At 41.2% G+C, this 23,045-nt stretch overlaps 2 protein-coding genes across 3 annotated transcripts; one reads left to right on the top strand and one right to left on the bottom strand.

Annotated features, from left to right (window-relative positions):
- Positions 1–7,105: 7,105 nt before the first annotated feature.
- prlhr2a (prolactin releasing hormone receptor 2a) lies at positions 7,106–9,875 on the top strand (the record flags this gene model as incomplete). The annotated part of the gene is given in 3 exon segments (XM_084550617.1): positions 7,106–7,156; positions 7,160–7,635; positions 8,371–9,875. Coding segments are annotated over 3 exon segments (1,164 nt in total). The 3' UTR covers positions 9,008–9,875.
- Positions 9,876–10,411: 536 nt separating this feature from the next.
- Positions 10,412–22,565, bottom strand: rab11fip1a (RAB11 family interacting protein 1 (class I) a). 2 transcript variants are annotated; one of them, XM_084551185.1, is made up of 6 exons: positions 21,578–22,565; positions 16,862–17,298; positions 15,798–16,731; positions 12,762–14,414; positions 12,294–12,399; positions 10,412–11,769 (listed from the first exon to the last, which is right to left on the bottom strand). In XM_084551185.1, the coding sequence occupies exons 1-6, from the start codon at positions 21,925–21,927 to the stop codon at positions 11,566–11,568; spliced, it is 3,684 nt and encodes a 1,227-aa protein (XP_084407311.1). In that variant the 5' UTR covers positions 21,928–22,565; the 3' UTR covers positions 10,412–11,565. The 2 variants fall into 2 exon arrangements, with proteins under 2 accessions (XP_084407311.1, XP_084407312.1); XM_084551186.1 differs by lacking the exon at positions 12,762–14,414 and having other exon boundaries at positions 21,578–22,555.
- Positions 22,566–23,045: the final 480 nt, after the last annotated feature.

Raw genomic sequence — 23,045 nt, 5'->3', positions numbered from 1 at the left:
GTGCCCGTGTTTAGTAGGCTATATATGTATGTTTACTGTCTGACTAGAAAATGTTAAATTTACTAAACAGTCACAAGAGTTTTTGGTGAGATACTGAAATAATGAAGCATGAGTCAGATAACTGTTAAGAGATAAACAGGGGTTTTAATTAATGCAGAATCGACCGGGGTTATTTCACAACCTTACGGCTATTGATTCAATAGCTAAGGACTTATTTCATTGCAACGGTCAACCTCATAAATGCAGGTCAACCTAATAATTTCAGGAAAAAATAAATAAATGCGAGGATCAAGATTTATCCTGTGGGGGACCAAGAATGAGCAAGATTTCAGTCCGTTTAATATTTATTGACATTTTCATCCATCCCTAAAAAGTCATTTGACTTTTCACATGTTCTTCTTCAAGTTAAACTGTAACCTGATTGTACAGCACTAACAGCAGGTAACTATTTCTACATAAATCCTCATTAGTTTTGATACAATAAACGGGATGATACCCGTGCGATTTATTGTCCCCATGGGGAAATTTCTCTTGCGCTCAAATGCTGCACATGTGTAACTGCCACCATAGAGAATAGTGTAATAAAACAAATAATAAGTCCAAAAGCACATCACAACCACAAATGACGCATCTAAAAACCTATATAAAACTAATTCAATAGAATAAATGCTGTAAAAGAGAGTCTAATTCAAAAGTTGCATTATTTTTTATTCCTATTTTTATTCCTCTGAGTAGTTACCAGCTGCATACAAGCTTTGAATGTTGAATCTGAAGGTTGTACTTGATAGCAATACAAATCCATCTGCAGAGAAGTACACAGTAGAGGCTGATCAGATCCTCTGGCAATTTAATGTTCAGGTTTCCCGCTCAAGTCTTTTTTTTCTCGCTCGTGTGCGGCCTCGGAGACAAGTGGACGAGCAATGCTAGCAGCCCTGAGAACAACTTAGTGGCAGAACTGAATGCCAAACTGCTGTTATTACATTTGAAGACACTTAAATCAACAAGGGACAACAACCCCCAAGAATGAATGTTTGATTAATTATTTTTCTGTTAAGAACAGGGAAGAGAAAACTGGACAACATTTGACCGTGTATAGATTTTTCAGTAGTCACTTGAATGAAAATGCTGCAAAGCCCTTTAACGATATTGAAAGACGAGGAAATTCTGCGAAATATAAAAGCTCCATTTAAAAATTCTAAGTCAACGAGTCTTACTGCAATTTCTCCTGTGGCTTCTGCTATTTTAATCTCCCCTATATTGTTTCAGAAGAAATTTTGCCAATAATATAATTTCCACAGAGTTTTTTAAAAGCTCATTTGGTTTGCTGAGTCAAGAGATTAACTTTCCTTCTTTTCATAATTGATAGCATGTTTTGTTTTTTTTCTTCCAGTAACCTTGAGGATATGTGGTTTGCTTCTGTCTCAACAGATCGTGCTGACAGGAGACCTGGGAACTGCACTATGATCGACCGCATACTGAAAGAAGAGTGGGATGAGTTAGCCTCCATTGATCACAACCAAACTCTATAAATGCTTTAAATGAATGTGCTGAAACCTCAGACAGTGGATAACACGGCCATGGCCAACGTCACATCAGGATCTCCTCTCCAAAGCCTGTTCATCTGGCTCCGTACATGGCTTTTGATTCAGAATCAATCCCACTAATGACAGCATACAGCCAAGGCTGTTTTGTCTCTGCCTTGGCTTGTTTAGGAGAAGCTGAGAGTTAGTTTGCACAAATGAAGCGCCGTGCTTACAGAGCTCCATCTCTGGTTGTCCTCCTCACAAAAGCCACTCAACAATCAGACGCCACATTACGTCACCTCCTTATCAGTCTGCTCCTCTGTCCCCTTTGCAAATATTTGTGACCGTGGAAGGATGACGGCTCAGGCATTTAGTGATCTCTCCTGCACTAAACCAGATAGGAGTGTGACCTGTTGGGCATGTGTCAGCAACCATTACTCATGACTATGGAGCGCCATTTGTAAAGTTGCGTATGTTGAAGTGAACACACAATTATTCCCACATTTAACTCCAAAAACATTTTTAAAAAATGAGGTATGAATTTTTTAAAGTCACTTTTATGTCACATTTGTTAAATGTAAAATCTGAATGTTCAATCTTATGTCTAAATGTTAAATATTAAATCTAAATGTTCAATGTTACATCTAAACGTTAAATCTAAATGTTATATGTAGCGCTGGGTGAAACTAAACATTGAGCTACTATTCTAGGGGAATGGACCATATACTGTACAGACCCACACATTACTACTGTTTGTCTAACCTAGTAAAGACCAACAAAAGGTCCGTTGGTAACCCTGATTACCATCCAAGGTGGTGCCTCTACCACTGTGAACAGGAATGTACTCCAAATTTCCTTGAGTACAACGTACTTTGTGTCTCTTTACTGATACACGTACCATTCCTGTCTTTTGTTGATACCATTGTGTCATTCAGTGCATACAGTGGCACTTTCTCCAAGTAAAAAGTGAGCTCGGCTATCAGGAGACAGAACAGTCAGTCAAGGAAGCAAATATTACAGATGGATTCGGATTAAACACTTTTTTCCAATGTTTTCTATGGATTGTACTGTAACTAAGAACTGTTTTTGCTTTGTTCCCTTGTGTTTTTATGGGTTTCTTAAAACAGTAATGCCAACACTGGATTAATGCTATGATTTTCCAGTTAAACAGCGTTTCTATCCCCATGTGTAGCGTACTACATTGTGTTAGGGCACATCCTCCAAGTACATGTCACACTAGATGACATAAGTGGCCTTTAGTTAAAGGTGAATCTCAAAAAGGTGACATGCAACTTTCTCAGCTGAAGACTGTTTGAGAAATGTAAATTATAGTATTTTAATTAGACATTAGTGACCTCTGACCACTTAAATGTAATCTTTTTGATTCATCAAGTTACTCTTGTCCTGTTTATATATCTCAAACAGAAGAATACAACTGTGTGATTGCTTACAGACATCTTACCCATCCCTGTACCTACCCCTTACCAGTACCAAGAAAATTGGTGCTAAATCCATCAGTTACTCAATATGTTGTTGACACAGACATCCTCAAATACCTTACTTGGCAAACAGCATACAAAGTTCAGATGGAGTAAGATCCTTCTCTACATTACATTTCTATGGCATTCAGTGAACATATTAGATGATTACTATAGTGCTACTCTTATTTGGTTGGAAACAACATTTTACCATTATTGTTGTCCTTTTGAAGAGAGTTAATGTTATGAGTTTTTTTTTTTGCAAATCTAGCATTTAATGGGACAAATCCACTGTGAGAGTTTGGCGAGCAGCAAACAACTACCTCTGCTGTTGAAAGTTCATGGCTGTGAAAATAAAACACCATCTAGTGTAAAAAGCTTGACTGATGTCCTGTGTTCTTTTGATAAAATAGATAGAACGTTATATCCAGCTCTGACTTCTACAATACCTGGGTTTTAGTGCATAAACATGGCTGTATTTGTTCAAGTCTCTGTTGAAACACTCAGTCCTCTGGTTGTGGACATAACCTCACAATAAGACAGGGCCCTGACTCATGAACTTCTCAGGAGGCATCAATAGACAAATAAAATTTGGAAACAATATACTCATCGAGCTGTAGCCATTCTTCTCCTAGAAAAAACACCTTACACCCTTCGCAGGCCTTACATGACAACCCACACAGTCTTTGGAGAGCAGATGCGCCGCGTGCATCACTTCTCCAACATCTGGATGCTCAGTTGACACTTTCAGGTCCAATTGTTGGTCACTGAAGCTGTTAAATTTGGATGTTGGGATATTATAGTCTTGCAGTAACTTTTAGAAAGTTGGATTTGAGACTGAAAGAATGGATGCAGCCTTATTAAAGTTTCCAGCCTTTTAGCGTCTTGGGAAATCTGGTGCATTCTTGGTTACCATCCTATAAAGAAAAGATTGTGATACTGAGCATATAACAACCATTTACTGATTTTTTTTTTTTTTTACTGATTTCCTCTGTTAGTCATCAATATATGAGAACTAGTGAGGGAGAAGTCTAAAATTGTGCTGTATGTTAAATATAGGATTATTTCAATGAATGACATGGACAATCAAAATATTTTATCAGCTCAATAACAGATCAACGATCGACAGGATCAACAGGGTGAAAGCTGTTAATGCTGTTGATGTGGCGTCGCAGTTACCTTGTAAGGTGTTAGTGTTTTACAATATGTATAAAGACTGAGTCAACTCTCACTTTTTGTACACATGCTTTTTAAGTTGCCTGACCCCGATGCAGTGCCACTGGAGCACTGAGGAGACATTTACGTCCAGATAGCATTAGCTTTATAAACAATACATTTTAAATGTGTATTGTAGATGACCAGCAGACAGTGCAGCAGGATCAAAACGAACGGGCTTAGCACGGAGCACGTTGATCGCTAGCTAACCTAGCAAAGAGTAGGCTACATCTGCTGAGCTAGCATTAGATAGTTTTAGCTACAAGCTAACGCTAAACTCTGTTCGGTACATGCTACACTAGTAGGAAGACAAACTTAGCTGGAAGGAGTCGCCGTCGCTACCCCTGGAGATGAAGATACATTGCTGAAATTCCGAATTGCTGGTAGTCAGTGAAGGGCAGAGAGCGAAACCGCTTATTGTTTTGGTACTTCCGCTGACCGGCAGCGTGAATTAGCATAGTAGCTAAATATTTAGTTTCACCAAGTGCTGACATTTACATTTAAAATTTAGATACAGTATAACATTTTACATTTATATTTAACATTTAGATATAACATTTATATTTAACATTTAGATATACATTTATATTTAACATTTAGATATAACATTTATATTTAACATTTAGATATACATTTATATTTAACATTTAGATATAACATTTATATTTAACATTTAGATATAACATTTGACATTTACATTTAACATTTAGATAATATTTAACATTTAGATATAATATTTAACATGTATTATTCAACGTTTAGATTTAACATTTATTTTACGAGAACAGTAAATAAGACGATAAGTCCATAAATATAGTTGCAAATGTGACATGAAAGTGAAAAAACCTAATCAACCTAAACCTAATCACACCTAATTTTTTAATGCAATGACATGTCAATTTGAAGGGACACGCATGGAGGAGAATGCAGAAATGCAATGTAATGTACTGTAATGTACTGTCATTTGTCTAATATTGTGTACTGAATTAGTAGACTTCCACCTGTACACGCTATATAGGCAATTTGGGGTTTGTAGGATAAATTATCTTCCACGTCAGAAACTCCTTCAGTCGTCAGAGCTTTCAATCAAGTTTAAAGCAGATATAAAAACAGATCCATCCCCCATCAGACAGACTGCACCTGTTGATAGCCTGGCAACACGCAGTCCCTTAACAACGACAGTCTAAGTGTTTTCAGTGCTGTTTCAGAGAGCGAATGCATGACTTTAATTCCTGCCCAGAAACGCACACGCGTTCATTTGAGTGAGAAGCGCGCATCTCTCCAGAGGCGCACAGGAGCTCCGCGTTGGATATCCTCTGCTCTGATCTGATAGTCTGCGTCTGAAAACGGAGAAACCAACACACGGTAGGTGGTGGTGCTACTTAGGCTCAATTACTATTTATTTAAAGTATTTAATGCCAAACTAAAAGTCAGAACATCGAATATTTTAATTGAAAATGAAAACGATGCAAACATGCGTGAAATGCATTTCTCCTAAAGTTAATGTACTGTGCTCGAGTTAAGGGGCTTTAAAACACCTCATTGTGTGTTACTGATATTTTTGACAGAGCGTTATTCTAAGGCAACATATGTACAGTGAATGAGTTCAGTGCCTTACATTGATGATTGCTCAGCTAAACTATTAAACTGATGGTAGCTACAACACTTATTATGCATTGATTCTGTGCCAGAAGAGATACAGCAATATTAAAATCAGCTGGGAAAAAAATCTCACCCTGACAGAACAGATGAGCCAAAGATCATTATTTTATTTCATCGTTTAAATTTACGTTCATGAAAACAATAGCCACACTAATGGCTGGTGAAATTAAATGTTACTTCTCTCTGTCCACTTCCACTATCTATCGTAGGATGTATGATATTGTGGCGTCAATGCTGAGCACAGTCTGCTGCTGCAACCTGTACTATAGTAACCTGTGTTTTTAAAGGAAACTGGCAAAACACACACACACACACACAGAGAGAGAGCTGAGGAAACTGTTACAGTTAATGGTTTATCTGATTCAGATTCTTTTCTCTTTTTTTTTTTTCCAATATTACACTGCTTTATAATGGTAACTTGGTTATTTTGATGAACTGGCATCAAGAAAGGAATTTTGGGACCTTTGGGTGAAATTGCAGCAGAAATTGTTGTAATTTACTGTGAAAAAAAAAGAAAGTGATTTTTTTCGTCTGCTTCGTCTCAAAGAGATCAATATTTTCAGTTAATTCAAAAACTGAATCAGCATCTTCTGCAAGTCTTTAATAATAGTAATAATAATAACAATAATAATGATAAGTGATTGCCAAACGTGTCCCTGCTGATTGGAAGCATGGCCTACCAGCTGGATATGTCCTTCAGTTATGTTGTGTATACTTCACTTCCCCATTACAGCTATATGAATTGAATTAATTCAGCTAGGACAAACATCTCCCGTGTTGTCCAGACAAACACGGCACATGCGCAGTGTATGGACGGATGATGGTCTCAAGTAAGTCTGAGTCACGCAGCAGCATTTGCTTTAATATTCATTGTTGAAGTTGAATTATTTGAAAGGCACCTGGCTCAGGGGGACATGCTGCCTACAGGATGACAGAATTACATTTGGAGCAATAACTTCCACTAATGTGGGACTTGAAACCGAAATAGAAGCATGTCTCTGGGGTGATTTCAAAATAATGAGGGGAAACTTTGCTGTGTTTTGAGCTGGCTCATGAAACTGCTGCCTTATCTACCTTACACATGATTGTAATAAAAAATACACATTTCTTCCGATGTTTATTAAGTTAGGAAACTACATATCCGTCTGCAGTAACGAGATTTGTGTTCATCAGTCATTCAGCATGCTCTTGTCTCCAAATCTCAGCCTTGGTTTTGTTTCACACTGCATGTTCTTGAATACACAGACTCAACTTAATCATAATTTCATCCCCCTAGGCTAACACCATCCTCTCATGATGGAGGGCACAGGCAGCGGCTGGGCAGTCGAGCTCACCCCCTCTTGTGTGATGCATGATGTGAATGGGAATGACTCTGGTCAGGTGTTTGAGGTGGCGCTGCAGAACAGCTCCACCAAGCGCAGCTCCCAGTTTGTGGGCGTGGAGCTGCTGCAGTCCTTCAAGCTGCTCATCATTCCCTGCTACACTCTGGTGGCTCTGGTCGGAGTCTTTGGCAATTACCTGCTCCTCTACGTCATTTGCCGCACCCACAAGATGCACAACGTCACCAACTTTTTTATTGGGAACCTGGCTTTCTCTGACATGCTGATGTGCGCCACGTGCGTTCCCTTCACGCTGGCCTACGCCTTCAACCCACACGGCTGGGTCTTCGGCCGCTTCATGTGCTACCTGGTGTACCTCATCCAGCCGGTGACCGTGTACGTGTCGGTCTTCACCCTCACTGCCATTGGCGTGGACAGGTAAGACAGAATGAGCCATAATGAGGACTGCGGACAATATTTGTAAGTTGATTTCAACTGAAATTTTTAAAAATGCATCCAGCGTATGTCCTAATCCTAATCATCAGATGGGCAAAAAGCAACAAAGTAGAAAGTTTTCCATTTGAAGCATTTATGCAAATAGCTTCAGTCCGCCGTATAGAACCCGTACTGCTCAAGAGGCCTGACAATGAGCATCACTATCTGTTAAAGAAAATTACACAGGATTGCAGAGGAAGCTGCAGATGCACCTGGATTCTTGTGCTATGAGCTCTGAAAATAGTTAAGATTACTCTAACATATTTGTAATAAGTAAGTAATCCTTGAGATGTTACAAGGATAAGCGATCCAGAAGTAGTGTTCTCTCTGCTTCAAATATTTTCTCGTTATCGTTTTTTTTTTCTAGCTCTGAAGAGATATTACGCAATGAGGCACAAAGAGGCTGAAAAAATGATTTATCGGCCTGCAACACGTTGCTCAGTGGCCTGCTTTGTTTGTTGACCTTGCATAGAGTGAAAAAGCTGAATTGGATTGGATGTTTGTGAAGCTAAAAACATAATGATGTATTTGATTGGATGGAAACTGCCAGTGTTTTGGCCTGGTGATTACACTGACTGGTGAATGTTGCTGTTCTTCACCCCTCAAATGAGGTCTGTGTTTTACACGTTTCCATCTGTTTCTGTCTACCGTCTTTTCTTCTCCTTTATTTCTCGGCAGATATTATGCCACCGTGCACCCGCTGAAAAAGCGTCTCTCAGTCTTGGCGTCCACCTACCTTCTGTCTGGGATTTGGCTGCTGTCCTGTGGTTTGGTGGCTCCGGCTGTGGCTCACACCTACCACGTGGAGTTCAAGAATGAAGGCTTCACCATCTGCGAGGAGTTCTGGATGGGCCAGGAGAGGGGGCGGCTGGCCTACGCGTACAGCACTCTCTTTATCACCTACGTGCTCCCTCTGTCGGCGCTCTGCATCTCTTACCTCTGCATCTCCGTCAAACTGCGGAACTGTGTCGTACCTGGCCACCACACCCAGAGCCAGGCGGAGGCTCAGCGCATGCGCAAACGTAAGACCTTCCGGCTGGTGAGCCTGGTGGTGGCGGCGTTTGGGATCTGCTGGATGCCCATCAGCGTGTTCAACGTTCTGCGGGACATTGACATTGATCTGATCGATAAGCGGTACTTCCTGCTCATCCAGCTGCTCTGTCACCTGTGTGCCATGAGCTCATCCTGTTGTAATCCTTTCCTCTATGCCTGGCTGCACGACCGCTTCCGTGCTGAGCTCCGCAAAATGTTCACATGCCGCCGTCGCATTGGCATCTCAGCCAACAACTGTGCCACAGCGAGCGTGGTTCTGTGAAGCTCCTGTGTGTTGGTGCCATTCTGGTTATATTCTGATCACATTCAAGCAATGCAGAAGTAGACAGATAGTATTTCTGCGTCTGTAAGGTGATGCAGCTTTCCCTCAACACCTACGTGATACCACAACAAAAACATCCCCGTTGTTTATCAGTACGCGTAGAAGACAACTCAGCTGTGTTACACTGAGCTCCAGAGATGTGTTCTACAGTAAATGATTCCACTTGTCTTTACTTGTCAAACCCTGGTGCCTACATTACCCACAATGCAGGTAAACCAGCAACGATTTGACCAGAGATTTGGATGAGATAGGAGCTTTAAGCTACAGATATGTGGCAGGTTCAGTTCTTTTTAACTGCACATCCCCAGATTTATTTCATCGTCAGACCTGATCCCTTTAATCTAGGAACCCGGCAACTATTGTCTAATGACTTAGCCTCTACAGGCAACAGACAATATTGTGGGCCTTCTGGTGTATCATGCAGATGACGCTCAGACTATAACCACTTTAAACCACAAAAAAAAAAATGATTTGCTTATGGTACTGTCTTGACAGATTCAAAGCAAGGTTTACCACACAGCAACCAAAGCCTGCTCAGTGACGTAATTGGTCAATATTAGTCAGACTATCTATAGAAAAATGAAATTCCAAAGTCTTGTGTAGAAATTCTGCATATTCATATACAGATGTCTGTTCATAGTTGCATCAGACTCAACTGGCATTACCATCATTTGTGGCAATTTGTAGTCTTGTTGCATAAAGTCTACAACTTTTTATACTGTGAGACATCTAAACACACGTGAAAGATCAATGGAGTTACCCTTTAAGCCTGAACTCAGCTGATTGGTTGTTGTCTGCCATATGTGTCTGTACAATCACTCTGGGTAGTTTGCCTTAGATTGAACTTATCTATTTTTGAAATGTCTCATCAGCATGTAAAAATAGTGTTGCTGTATATATTTTGGTGTTTCAGGTCATTGTTGGTTTTCATCCTTTCTAAACAGGCAACAGGGATTTGTTGCCAACATTTTAGCATGTTAAAGTGAATAAAGGACTATTGTGTAGATTAACATTTCACTTATGTATGTTTTCACATCGAGCGGCACAGTGGCGTGGTTCGAGTCAATGGGCCAACTAGGCCTTTCTGTGTGGAGTTTGCATGTTCTCCCTGTGCCTGCGTGGGTTCTCTCTGGGTACTTCAGCTTCCTCCCACTGTCGTTAGGTTAAGTGGTGATTCTAAATTGGCTGTAGGTGTGCATGGTTGAATGGTTGTCTGTCTCTGTGTGTCAGCCCTATGATAGACTGGCCACCTGTCCAGGGTGCTCACAAGACAAGCGGTTACAGAAGATGAAAGAATGACTGAATGTTTTCGCACCAAGTGTAAATTACCACAAACACAAACACTTTGGTGACATAATTAGTGTCTTTATTTCAAATAAAAGCATAGTGTTCAGAATCACTGCTTCCAGGCGTTCACATCACCAGTACTATTATTGTTTTGTGTTTTGTCGGACAAACACTCCATAGGTCGGGCTGTACACTGTATGAGCTCTCACTCCACGGAAAGAAGCGAGGAAAAAACAACATCCCTCTATTCAACAAACCATACACCACATTAATGAACGGAGGCTTGAAGGCACAGGTCTGTACGTTCTGAAGATTAATATTGCTGTCATCTGGTTTGCTACCAAGACATGAAACAGTTCTAGTTTGTAAAGGCATTCATTAGTGTAGTTCAAATACAAAGACAAGGCTGGCTATTAATAAAACAGAGTGCATTATTGTTTCTCTGGTGATTAGCTTTTGATTATCTCTTGGATTTTATATTTCATCAACACAACACAAACATCACAGTGATCGCAATCTTGCATAAACTTTAGAAGAGCTGGATTCTGTACTTGCAAAATATATACATTATATAATAGTTGCTTGCTTTTAGTCATGCTGGTTTTCTAAATAACACCTCTTCAAAGCAACAATAGGCACAATATCTCTGACATTCGACTGTGGTGAGTGCAAGGGACTATGGTGTTGATTGTCCGGTTAAAAAAACAAAACAAATCAATGCTTTCAGAAGAAAGTTTAAAAAGACTTACGTGGTGGAGGGACAGATGCATTAATGGCTGTATGAAGTTAAGCATTTGATCATTCATCACGCAGCAATAAATTACACAGAGCCCAGTGTATAAAGTCAATAGAATATTTTTTTAAAGTATATTAAATAAAGCTCAACCCTTTATTATAAGTATGGTACATTAATCAATATTCTGAATATATTCTTAAGTAACAAAGCAAATTGCAGTACCGTAGTGTCAAAACAAATACATTCATTTGCTTGTATAAAGGTTTTTTCTTTGCTTGTTTATTAATCATCAAAAGTTCAGAGACAGCTTGTCAACAGTCTCAAACCTATTGACTCTAAAAAAGTGCATATGCTCTAAGACTTTCATCCTGTCTCTCAGTACACAGTGACAACAGAATTAAAAAATAAAAATAAACACACAAGAAACCGACTTAGTGTCCATACGTGAGGCTCTCTTGCTCTAGGAGACATTCCCTTACACTGGCTTAAAAGCGTTGAGGGATTGCAGGATACTGGGCTGCTCATCAATGACGCGGACCAGCAGGTTGTCTATGTACTCTTCGAGCTCAGTGATCTTGGCATCCTTCCTGGACAGATCGGTTTGCTGCTTCACCACTAGCGTGATCAGCTCTTCCTGCGTCAGCTGAGTGTAAGGCCCACTTCGCACTGTGTCCGCCACCTGAGGGGCGTGAAAAGACACGGATACAGTACATGTGTCACTATTAAAATATACTGACTGATTTATTGAACTGTTGACAGCTTGTTGGTTTGTCCCTGGAGACAATAAACTCTTGACGCAGGGTTACATTTATATTACAACCCCACTGTATATTGCGGTTAAAATAATTAAACTCCATCTGCTTAGATATTTCTAAATAATTATAATAATTTCTTTAGTCAATCTGCTATGACCAACAATAATTTCAGACTAGATGTGATTTTAGACTTGTAAAATCCTTCAGGTAGGAGCTACCAACAGGAATTTTTGTCAAGAAAATAATTTTACAATTCAGTTCAATTCTAGGAAATGAATGACCACTATTAAATAAGCACAATGTAGATTTTGCTACAAGGCGAAACAGTCCAGGTCAGGCTTTCTCTTGCAGCTAAATCTAGTTAGCTTTCTGTATTTCTGTGAGGGGATGTGTGAAATCGGTTGGCACTTTTCATCCCAGAATATAATTTATGGCAACAAGACAGTACCTTAATCTTCCCTGGTGTGCTCTCCCGAGCCCTTATTTCTTTCACAGCAGGATTGCTGATGGGCTGCTGGATCTCAGCTGAGCTCATGGGTTTCACAGGATGAGGCCTGTAAAGAAAGCGTATATGTTATCATAAAGACCTAAAAGGTATAAATGACAAGTTTAAATGCAGCAAGTTAAAAAAGATAGAAAATCGTCGCAGAAAATGCAAAAAAAAAGAAAAGAAAAATATTATATGCACTTGAAAAAGAATCAACAGTATAGCATTTTGTCATCTTGCATATGATTTCACCGTGATTGAAGTGCAGAACATAGAATTAATATCATGGGGGAAGTAGAAAAGAAGAGCTTTTGTGTTAGTCACACCCAAAATACATCCCAACAACAACTTATCACAACAGAACAGCGCCCAGTGCAATGCGGCATGTTCACAAAGGCAGACTTTGTGCATAGCCTAGTGCAATCTCACCTGCGTGGAGTTAAGCCTAGCCCACCTCCAATGCTATTCTGAGTACTGACAGGCTGAACCTCAGAGGGTGAGACCCATGCTCGCAAAAGTGTCTTTCCCCCAGACAAACTTCCTGCCTGGGATGCTGGCTCCTCCATAACAACTGGTAGGGGCTGTGAGGAAGTCAAAGCTGACTGTACGACAAAAGGTTCTGCTCCAAATGGATCCTCTCTTTCATAAAAATCGCTTTGTGTTTTCAGATCAGCTTGAGACTGCAGTGAGGCATCTCTTGTGGAGAAACTTTCATTAGGCGTGGGTAAGCTTGTTCTTTCTTTATGTGCTGGCTCTTGTTGAGACATGAAAGTCTGATCATCTGAGTGAGTTGTGGGTGTGAGAATCTTCTTTCCCCTCTGCGAATTCTTTCTTTGAAAAACAGGACTGGCACGTTTTGACCCATCGTCCATTTTCTTGTGTTGACTATGTTTGCTTGCATCGTTGTCATTAAAGCTTCCGAAGGGCTCTGCGGGTTTTTCTTGAGCAAAAATTTTATCAAGATCCTCTACTGTCATTCCTCGATCTTCAGGTTCCTGCTCTTTCTGTACATTGCCAATTAAACTGTCATTTACTTCTTCATTCGGCTTCAGGTGTGCCCACGGGTCTTTGGGAATAAGGTCAGTACTGGGGAATGGGTCAAAGTCTGCAAAGTTCTCCTTTGCCTGCCCGCCTTCTTGTTGTGTTGGTTGGCTAACCCTTTGTCTGGGTTTAGCTGTGGGTACTTCTTTGTTCGTGGTGACTTTCCTTTTATCGTCTGATGAAGTTCTGTCCATGTCCATTTGTCTCTGTGGCGTGGGTTCGGATGTTGCTGCAGGTGAAGGGTGCAGCACCTTTCTTCCTCCATCTCTGGATGTCCCTCTACTTGAGGTCTCAGCAGACACTGGGACTGTAGATGGATTAGTCTTCATGAGAGATTGGTGAGTGGTGTTCTGGCTTTGTCTTTGACTGGAAACTACTACTGGCTGCGGGAGTGGGGAAGCCACTGGTTTAGGTGGAGCAGGGGCAGCTACTTTCTTTGATGATATAGGTTTGGTCTCCTGGGGTTGTGTCTGATAATGTCTCATGGCAGGGCTCTCCTGAGACATGGAAGACCTAGGACTTGGTACATGCTCTACTGGGCCATCCACGCTCATCTCTGGACCCAGAAAAACAGGATCGTCTCTATGTCTCTGATTGACCTCAGCTATTATGTGATCCCATCGAGTCTGCCCTTGCACTCCGTGTCTTTTCTGAGGAAAGAGGGTTTCATAATCAGGAAGTGGTACAGACTTATTTGCGGCCTCTTGCGTTCCATCTGCCTCTACGTATGCGGGGTTGTTGATCTCTCGGACATGAACTTGATTTCCTCCCGTTTGTGTGCCTGCATACATGGGTGGAAGGAGGGCTTTCTTGTTCTGAGCTGCCATTGTGGGTGAAGATCCCCCAGATGACAAATTCTCTGTGCTGCCAGACAAGCTTCGCCTTATGTTTTGCGGTGCTAGGGACGTGTGGAGGTTGGAGAAAGTACCAGGGGACTCAGATGGGACACTAGAGAGGGTGGACTCTGAGTGGGCAGGAGAAGAGCACAGCTGAGCAGGGTTTTGGCAGTCACTGGGTTCAGGCTCCAAAGATTGAGCCAATCTGCCAAGGAGTGAAAACAAAGGCCTACAGGTCAGTGTGACCACAAGTCACTTCACCAATGTAAAACCCATCACCAGTTAAACCAGTGTATTGCATGTCAACAAGCTGGAAACTAATTCAATTCATTCCCAGCCACAACCTTGCATAATGTAGCCCATTTTTTTCATATTTAACACAAAACATTCATAGCTCTTCACAACTTTCCCAAACCATATAAACAGGGAATAATGTGATGTTTCTGTGACCCCTTACAAAAACATTATCACATTAATGCACCAAAAGGAGCAACCACTAAATAAGACAAAATAATTTGGTCTTAAAATGGTCCACAGTTTAATGTTATTGGCCAATCTACACACACAACGTCTGACAGTCATATGACTTCGAATAACTTTGTATTTTTACATGTGACTTGGCCACGCTGAGGTTGTCCACTACAAAGAGATCATCCTACAATGAGTCACAAATCACAAGTAAATGCCACAAACAACTTAAACTGCCTCGGCTAACAAACATTCTTGAAAATAAGGGCTTCTGTAAAACAATGGCACAAACAAAGCAAAATCCTCTTACCATTACGACTGCAGTCCAATCCAGTCCACAAACAACTACAACAAATCTAATCTAAAAAGTTAACCGAACAACCGCGAAGAAAGCAACACTGTGGCTCAGTCAGCCCTTATGAGCTCTGTTCACTCCACAACCTGTTCCACAGCATCTTCAGTAACAGAAGCCACACCTAGTATCTGATCCGTACAGAGACCAAACTGGTCCAACAAGTCCGTCAGCCATTGGAAGGAATTCAGACAATCACAAGGCTAAGTCATTGTTAACACAAAAAGGAAAGAAAGTTGTGTTTTTTACCAAAGTTTCAGTTGACAGACATGGTGAAGAGAAAGACTTCACAAACAAGTGTTTCAGCTTTCTGAAATAGGATTTCTAACTGGTATCAATTACATGTTAATTATATGCAGTATGTGTAAATGGATAGAAATAAAGAATGGAAAAAAAAGTTAAATACAATAGCTACACTATCAAAATAGTGCCAGCACAGACAGTTTATTTTGCAGTACCAGTGAAGACAATAGTCAAATGCCACTGAAGACAGTCTAAGTATTGCAGTGAGACTGCAAACAACCAATAGCATCCCAAGTGGCATAACACTAACAGTATTAGTGCAGAGTGACTTGCTGGGAGCTATGGTTAGAAATGAGGATTTGGTACTGTAGGGTCACTGATCCCCAGGCAATCTTATTACTCTTTGTGTGTACGTATGGATGTGTCAAATGCAGAAACAAATTACTTGCATGCGTATATATACACTTGGCCCGTAAAGCTGATATACATTGACATCCACATTTAATGTAGCCAAAGGAGACCTACCTGGGTTTGACTGCAGACACTTTAGCATTGCGGTTGAGGAAGACCGTGGCAGAGGGGTTTTGTGGTTTGATGCTGGATTTCTGAGGATCCGCTTGGCTTTCATTATTGCTTAATGGAGGATCAGACCTGAGGGGAACGTCCTCAAATGGGTTGGTGGAGTGGTGAGAGACTGGCTGGTTGGGTTCTCTTAAGTCGCGCCGAGGGGCTGGGGTGGGAAGCTGCTCCTCCTTAGTTTGTTGCTGTACCTCCTCCTTTTTCTCCTCTTTCTTTCTGATCATACCGAAGAGAGACGACAGCCTGTCACTCATGGAAGCCTCCTCCTGACGTTTCTGCTCCTCAGCTTTGCGGCGTTCCTCCTCGACCTGGTTTTCTTCTGCTTCCAGGGTGCTACGTTGTTCTTCTTGCCTCCTCCTTTCCTCCTCCTCTTCCTTATGTTTCTTCCTCCTTGCTTCATCCTCAAGGAAGCGTCTTTTCCTCTCCTGTTCCTCTTGGTTTCTGCGCTCCTCTTCCTCCTGCAGTCTCTTGGCCTCTGCCTTGTATTTCGCCTCTTCCTCTAGCCTCTTTGCTTCTGCTATACGCCTTTCTTCTGCCTTTCTTCTATCCTCCTCCTCTTGATGGCGCTGTTGCTCCAGTAAAGCCTTATCTGTAGACTCGCGGCTGTGAGGGGTGGCAGTATTAAATGAATCTGCAGGGAGATCAGAGGTGTGTTTACGAACGTCCTCAACAGAGCCTTGGCCTGAGCTGTTCAGACTCAGTGTAGATCCACTCTTGGGCTCTGTCTCCTCTGCGTACACATGGCTGCCGTTGATGCACAGGTTGTTCAGGTCACTGTTGCTCTGCTTGGAGCGACTCAGTAGGGAGAAAGGACCCAGAGACACCTTGCTGTCTGAGCTGCCTGTTCGCTTGTGTCCCAGGAATTTGAATTTCTTTTTAACTGTGGGAGAGACAGTGAAACATGAAGTCATTGTTGAAATACAAAACACCATTATTTACTGTGCAGAGGAAAACTAGCACTGTCAACACACAGTCATCAAACAGTAAAGAGCACAGAAAGGTTTCATTACCTTCAGGAGAGTCCACATTGAGGCCAGATGAGCGGCTGCTACTGAGAGATGAATTCTTCTCAGGGAGAGTACCTAATGTAGACATAGACTGAGAGATGTTACGCTGCAAGTTGGATTTAGGCGCAAAGAGGTTTTTGAGTTTAGATTTCTTTTTTGTTCCTGGAGATTGATTAAGTGACTGTGCATCAGCCTCTCCCTCGCTGTCTGTGAGGACCTGGCTGACAGAGGGGACAATAGCCGAAGCAGAGTCTGAGAAGCCATCTTTCTTCTTCCCACGGACTTTGTCCTTAATCTTGGAGATGCGGGAGCGCGGCTTGTCCTGCATAGAGAGGTCAAACATGCTGGCTGACAAGTTGTTTCTCATAAACTGAATATCTAGCAGCACCTCCCCTCGCTCCTTGTCCTGCTTTCCACTCTTGTCCACCAGCTTGAACCATCTGAAAATGACAGAAAGAAAGGATCAGATGACTAAAATGATTCTTGTGGACGGAATTTCTTTCAGAATTAATGATCATAACTATTGTGCATTATTTGCACCCACATTTTAACGGTTAATCTAATCTCAGACACACTTCAAAACCTAAAACAGTGACACCTAATTTATAAGCCTGGGTCACCTACGCAAAAACCTGGCGTGCACCTTCTCAGAAATGTAACTGCGTGTTGCAGTTACGGCTGTGACTGGTCTAAAAGGTACCTCCTTGTTCACATGACTGAGCAGCTGGACAAGCACATAAAGTTCTCCTTTGTTCAGGCTCCTACAAATCATCAGCTCAGATGTCTTCTCAATGTTCTGTGTTTCAGTGATTTCTGTAAAAGTTACTGATGATCAACATTAACTATCTTAAACTCCAACATGAGCTGCTAAGTTTCACTTGCCATTCACAGTTAAACTCAAGGCTGACCAGTCGCCTTCTAGTGTTTTAATTACATAATTACAGAACAATACAGCCACACCAAGGCACAGGTATAAATGCTTTTGACAGCGCTCTAACCCCTTAAGCCGTAGGCTCTACGTAGACCAGTCGCAGGAGTATAAACTACGCTCGAAACTCAAACTTCCACTTGTCCTCAATGGACTTTATTGAACCCCGAAGGAAAATTCTGGTTGTTCCTGGCCTTGTCTTGATATCAGTGTATATTACGACAAAAGAAACATATGACACTAGTTAAATTGTGCGGAAAAGGTAATGATTTACTTTTATTATTCTTGGCTTATTATTTCAGAACACGTGATGGGCATGTTTTACTATTTTTTGATATTACATCCAGTCCTATATACCTGCCGTGTAAACACACAGTGTGTAAGACTTGTGCAATGTGAAGGAGACAGAGCATTTGCAAACAGGAAAGAAACTGTAAAAAGTGTTTTTGACATCTACCACGTTTGCTTTTGCTTACAAGTAAACATTTATACCACTTTATAGAATATACCAGTATGTATAATGAGTATCACCATACAGTATTTAAATACAAATATGGTTTGAGCCTCAATAAGATCACTTCAGCAGGAGTAATATTATGTTATTTGCAAGATGAATATAAAAAACAATGAATCACCATCAGTCATGCCATAAATAGATGCTGAAACAAAATGACTTCCTGTTAACTTACAGTATGTCAGAGAGATTGGCTGATATACATCATTAACTAGTGTGCAGCTTGTTCCAGTTCCTGTTGGTAGTACCATGCCAACCGCAGATAAAGCCTGACAATTACAGCTTTGTTTGGGCTCTCCCCTCTCATGTCCTCTCTGTTGTACAGGATCAGCACTTATTGTTTGCAAGGGAAAGGTAAGAGTGTTCTGGAGGGCGCTACTTAAAAGCGAGCCAAAACAAGCAATTACCGCCATTACACACGAGCGTTTTCTTGTCCAATTTAAGTCCTGCTACTGTTCGATGTACTAATACTGTGGCAGAAGTGCCCATTATGAAAAGCCTTTTCCCTTTGTGAATTTGTGTTCTGCTTCACTTCAAGTAAAGGTGTTAATCCCTAGCATCATTTTGTACAACATGTGAAACATTTTAAGGTTCAGTATAACATATAAACAGATAAACTGAGATAAATGGAGATAAATGTAAGACACTCATGCCTGTATTTAAGCACGGCGTCTATTAACCAGACAGTTCATACAGAGTTTACTGTCATGGCATTCATTTTTTAGTGTCATGAGGCAGACTTCCAGACAGCTTCTTGTGGGAATAACAGCCGGGAAACAAGCATGGGAGTGTACCAGCATTCCTCACACTTTCACACACACACAGGGAGGTGCTGTGCAGTACGTGATGTAATGAAAGTTACTCTGAACTTAATTCAAACGTTTCTCTTCTCCCACCCTAAACAGAGACTGCCAAGGCAAACAATCGCTAACCAAGTCAAACCACAAGGACATGGAGATAACACATTCTCAAGACGGTTGAGAAGTCGTTTGTCGCTATTCTTGCCTACATCAATTACAAGAGGGTGTACAATTAAACTACACAATGCATTGCTACAGTTATTAAGACAGAGTCAGGGTGTACATGTTCAGTATTGTTTGCATAGAAATACAGAGCCATGCCTCTGATCCATGTGCTCATAGGTCCTACAGGACAGGTTCCCTCTGTTTGCTGTTGAAAAACGCTTCTTTTAAATGTGTAATGATTAACAGGGGAGCCCGTGTTTATCCTGTGAGTCGACACCTGACAGAATTTCACCAATAAAACAATGAGGTGTAAAGAGAGTCAAATACGGAAATGTTGCATCGAAGTGTTGTTATCGTTGCACTGACGTCATGTGCTGACAATTAATTGTACTACAAAGGATCATTAAGTGACAATACCTTATTTAGAATGACGTTAATGCCACAGGAGGAAAGCTTTATTTGTATTCAGTGACGTTGATGCTAATGCTGGGTGAATACTGTATGTCAGAAAAGGAAATTCTTTACAGCCAATGCTCTACCCTTTGTTTACAAAATAAATACTGTGGCTCAGGTGTCTGAACAAATGAACCTGACTCAGGGAACTCACTCTGGAAGTGGTCCAATATAACGACTCCAAAATATCTAGAGCTCTCGATTGGCTGAGTGACAGAAAACTGGAAATGTATCTATCTGTCTATCTATCTATCTACTGACAGTAAACTAAACAAGAAAACTGAAGATGTCAACTTTGGCTTCAAGAATATGTGACAGCAAAATGAATGCAAATAATCACTGTTTGTTTTTATCAATTATTTGAGAAAAATATCAAAAATGTTTTTGAAAAGACTGAGAAAAATGTAGCTCAAATAGAGCTGCAAATACGCAAAAATGGCAATTATTTAACTATGACTATCATAATCTTTAACAAGCTCAGATTCTGTGGCCTTAAAACCGAAGTTCATCTCGAATTTGTTCTTTTGTGCTAGAGGTAACAGTGGGGTTCCCTTCGAGATGGAAAACAAAGTATTCAGTGTCACACCCTGCATTAGCACAATGGGGAGGCAGGATAGTAATCTAACACCACGCTCTTCGAGGCACAAAAAAGCAACATCCAAGGCCCAGCATGCATACTGGATCCTTAAAGGAGACGCAGGGAACAAGACAAGCGGGGAGTTGAGACATGAAAAGGAAATAGAAAGGAATGAACTTTGCCATGAAGGTGTAAAAACCTACTGGGCAAACACAAGATAACATTTCAGATATGACGGTACAATAACCAAGTGGATGAGGTCATTCCAGCACCATATCTTGGCTGTCCTTGTTTGAGTGATTACTGAAAATGCACAACCTCGAGCTCACTCTTTACCAATGGTCACTTCAAAATTAGAGGCCATGAGAAGAGTTTACCAGTGTGGAAAATGTCTATATTAGACTATAATATTTTTAAACTTCCTCTTATATAAGAGGGTGTGTGTATATACCAATTCCACACTAAGACCATGTTTTATTTTGGTTCCTGTTACACCCACGCTACACCCATGCTACGTCAAACCACAGATGTCATTCATATAATGCATATGGGTGTGAGCACACGCCTTGTAAGTTAGTAAATAGCCTGGAGGAATGTGGCAGCTTAACAGAAGCAAAACGATTTGGAGACAGGCCTCTATCTTCTAGCTGGCAGTGACAAAGTTGGCGTCCCACCAGCTTACCAAGTAAAAGTCTCAGACAAACGGTTAGGGTTGGCCCAACGAAAACAGACGAGGAAAAACAAGAACAATAACCTTAGACTGTTCAAGATACCAGGCACTGATACGAAGAGGCAGTCTAACAACATGTTCACGGTCTGTTGATAATACCAACTTTGACTATTAGTGATGTGTAGAAGGTGCCGTGACAATTTCAAGTGCAATTGGAAAACCTGAACCGTGTAGACTCAATCACTTAATGGAAAATGGAAATATGCTTTAAAAAGAAGCAGCCTCAGCTCAAAACAATGTAGGAAAAGAAATGTTAATGAATACCAGAAATAAAGAGGGGTGTGTATTGGAGGTTAAAGTAACCTAATATTTGTTTAACTACCTGTTTCTTGGAGGGACAAATTGTCAGTCCATGTTTATGTGGCGTACAGCTCTGTGACCCAGAAGAAGATGAACTTACAGAAGAATAAGTTTGTCTGAACTTGTGCATAACTAAGTGGGACCCAACACTTAACCTTAAAAACAAGCAACAACAACACAGATAGATCTAATGTTACCATTGTTGAGAGTGGTTTAAAAGCCAACTGTGTCCACATAACCGTAGTTACTCACTCTGCCTTTTTGCGGGACTTGTTTTCATGGAGGTCCAGTAAGTTGACCACGGCTTGTCCCAGGAACTTGTCGAGTCCCACCTGAGCTCGGTGCATTACTATGATATACAGCGTACAGCGCTCGGCGTTTCCCGGGTGGAAGAGCGGCAGGTCGAAGGCAGCCTCCTCTTTCCACACCGGAGCGACACATTTCTCCGCCACGGACGTAGAAAACTTGTCCTTGGCCACCTGGATGATGGCATAGGCGTCGTTGGTGCCATTCTTGCCCTTAACACGCAGGTTCCGAGCCTGATGCACCGTTACCTGGACACTCGTGGGATACCACTGCTGGCTCTGGTCGGCCAGAGACATCGCGAAAGTACGTTAAGCTCCTATCAAAAGTCAGTCCTAATAGTTTTTTAAGATTCGTTCAAAACGTCGGACTGGTTGTTAACCTCTTCCTGAAGTCAGTCCTGCGTCCTCTGCGGCTTTGGGTTTTTGGTTACCTAGCTTGCCTACAGTCCAGGAAGCTCGGTTTGATGTCGTAATACTTCTCCCTCCTCTTCGCAGCGCTACACCTAAGCCTCTGATGACATTTGAGTTGAGTAACACTCGGTAAACCAAACGGACGCTAGTGCTAGCCTGGGTAACCCACCCAGAACATCTCTGCAGTGGGACTAATTCCTTTAAGAGGCTTTCATCAGCACAATTCTCCTACTTTGTTTTACTGCTAAGTTGAACACTCCACTTCCCTGATGTCACGAGTTCCCACCCATACTCTACATAGCGCCCTCCGATTGGCTCATATTTCTGTCAGTTTTTAAAGTCGGTCGCTGATTGGGCGGCTGAGGAGGAAGGCGTTGAGACGTTGAAGACCGTTAACCAGCCCAGCAGTATTAGTCACTGATCATAAAAAAAATATGACAACAATTAATACTGACCTGAGCCCAGTGATGGAAATGTAATACTTCAAATATAGAACACGAGTTTTCTTACTTTACTTTGGGCCTTAGATGACCGCGTATGAGACTGAAATGTCTTGAAAATAAAGCTCACACATTGTGACTGCACAGAATAAATAAATAATAATACGCCAATAAAATGCAGATATGCACATTAGACATTTTAAAATCACGTTGTTATTTACTGGTCTGCACTAAGACCTAAACAAATATAATGTTGTTTGTTCTAAGTGAAACTGTGTTAGATTTCCTCAATGTGAATCCACGAGTGTGCTAAACTGCCCAGAGCAAAGCAGGATGAAAACACATGTTTTATCTCACACTGACAGCTACAACTTGTTCTGTCCACCACCACCAGCAGCCCTAATGTTTAAGTCTAAGTGCATATTAGGCAACATTTTAGGTATTTTAGGCAACATCCTTTTACCAAAAGAATGTTGCCTAAATAGCAGAAGATAACATTTCATATCACGTCACATGTTTTTTTTGTCTGGTGTAAATATGCACAGCGGAGTTCGCTCCACAGAC

This window comes from Chelon labrosus (genome assembly GCF_963514085.1).
Source record: "Chelon labrosus genome assembly, chromosome: 9".
In the NCBI taxonomy this organism is placed as follows: Eukaryota; Metazoa; Chordata; class Actinopteri; order Mugiliformes; family Mugilidae; genus Chelon; species Chelon labrosus.
This window is presented reverse-complemented; position numbering and strand designations above follow the sequence as displayed.

Coding starts and splice junctions, on each gene's coding strand:
- rab11fip1a (XM_084551185.1), bottom strand. CDS start 21,927: ATGTCTCTGGCCGACCAGAGCCAGCAGTGGTATCCCACGAGTGTCCAG. Junction 14,415..15,797: donor GTGTCTGCAGTCAAACCCAG/GTAGGTCTCCTT, acceptor ACTCCTTGGCAG/ATTGGCTCAATCTTTGGAGC. Junction 11,770..12,293: donor GCACACCAGGGAAGATTAAG/GTACTGTCTTGT, acceptor CACGCCCCTCAG/GTGGCGGACACAGTGCGAAG.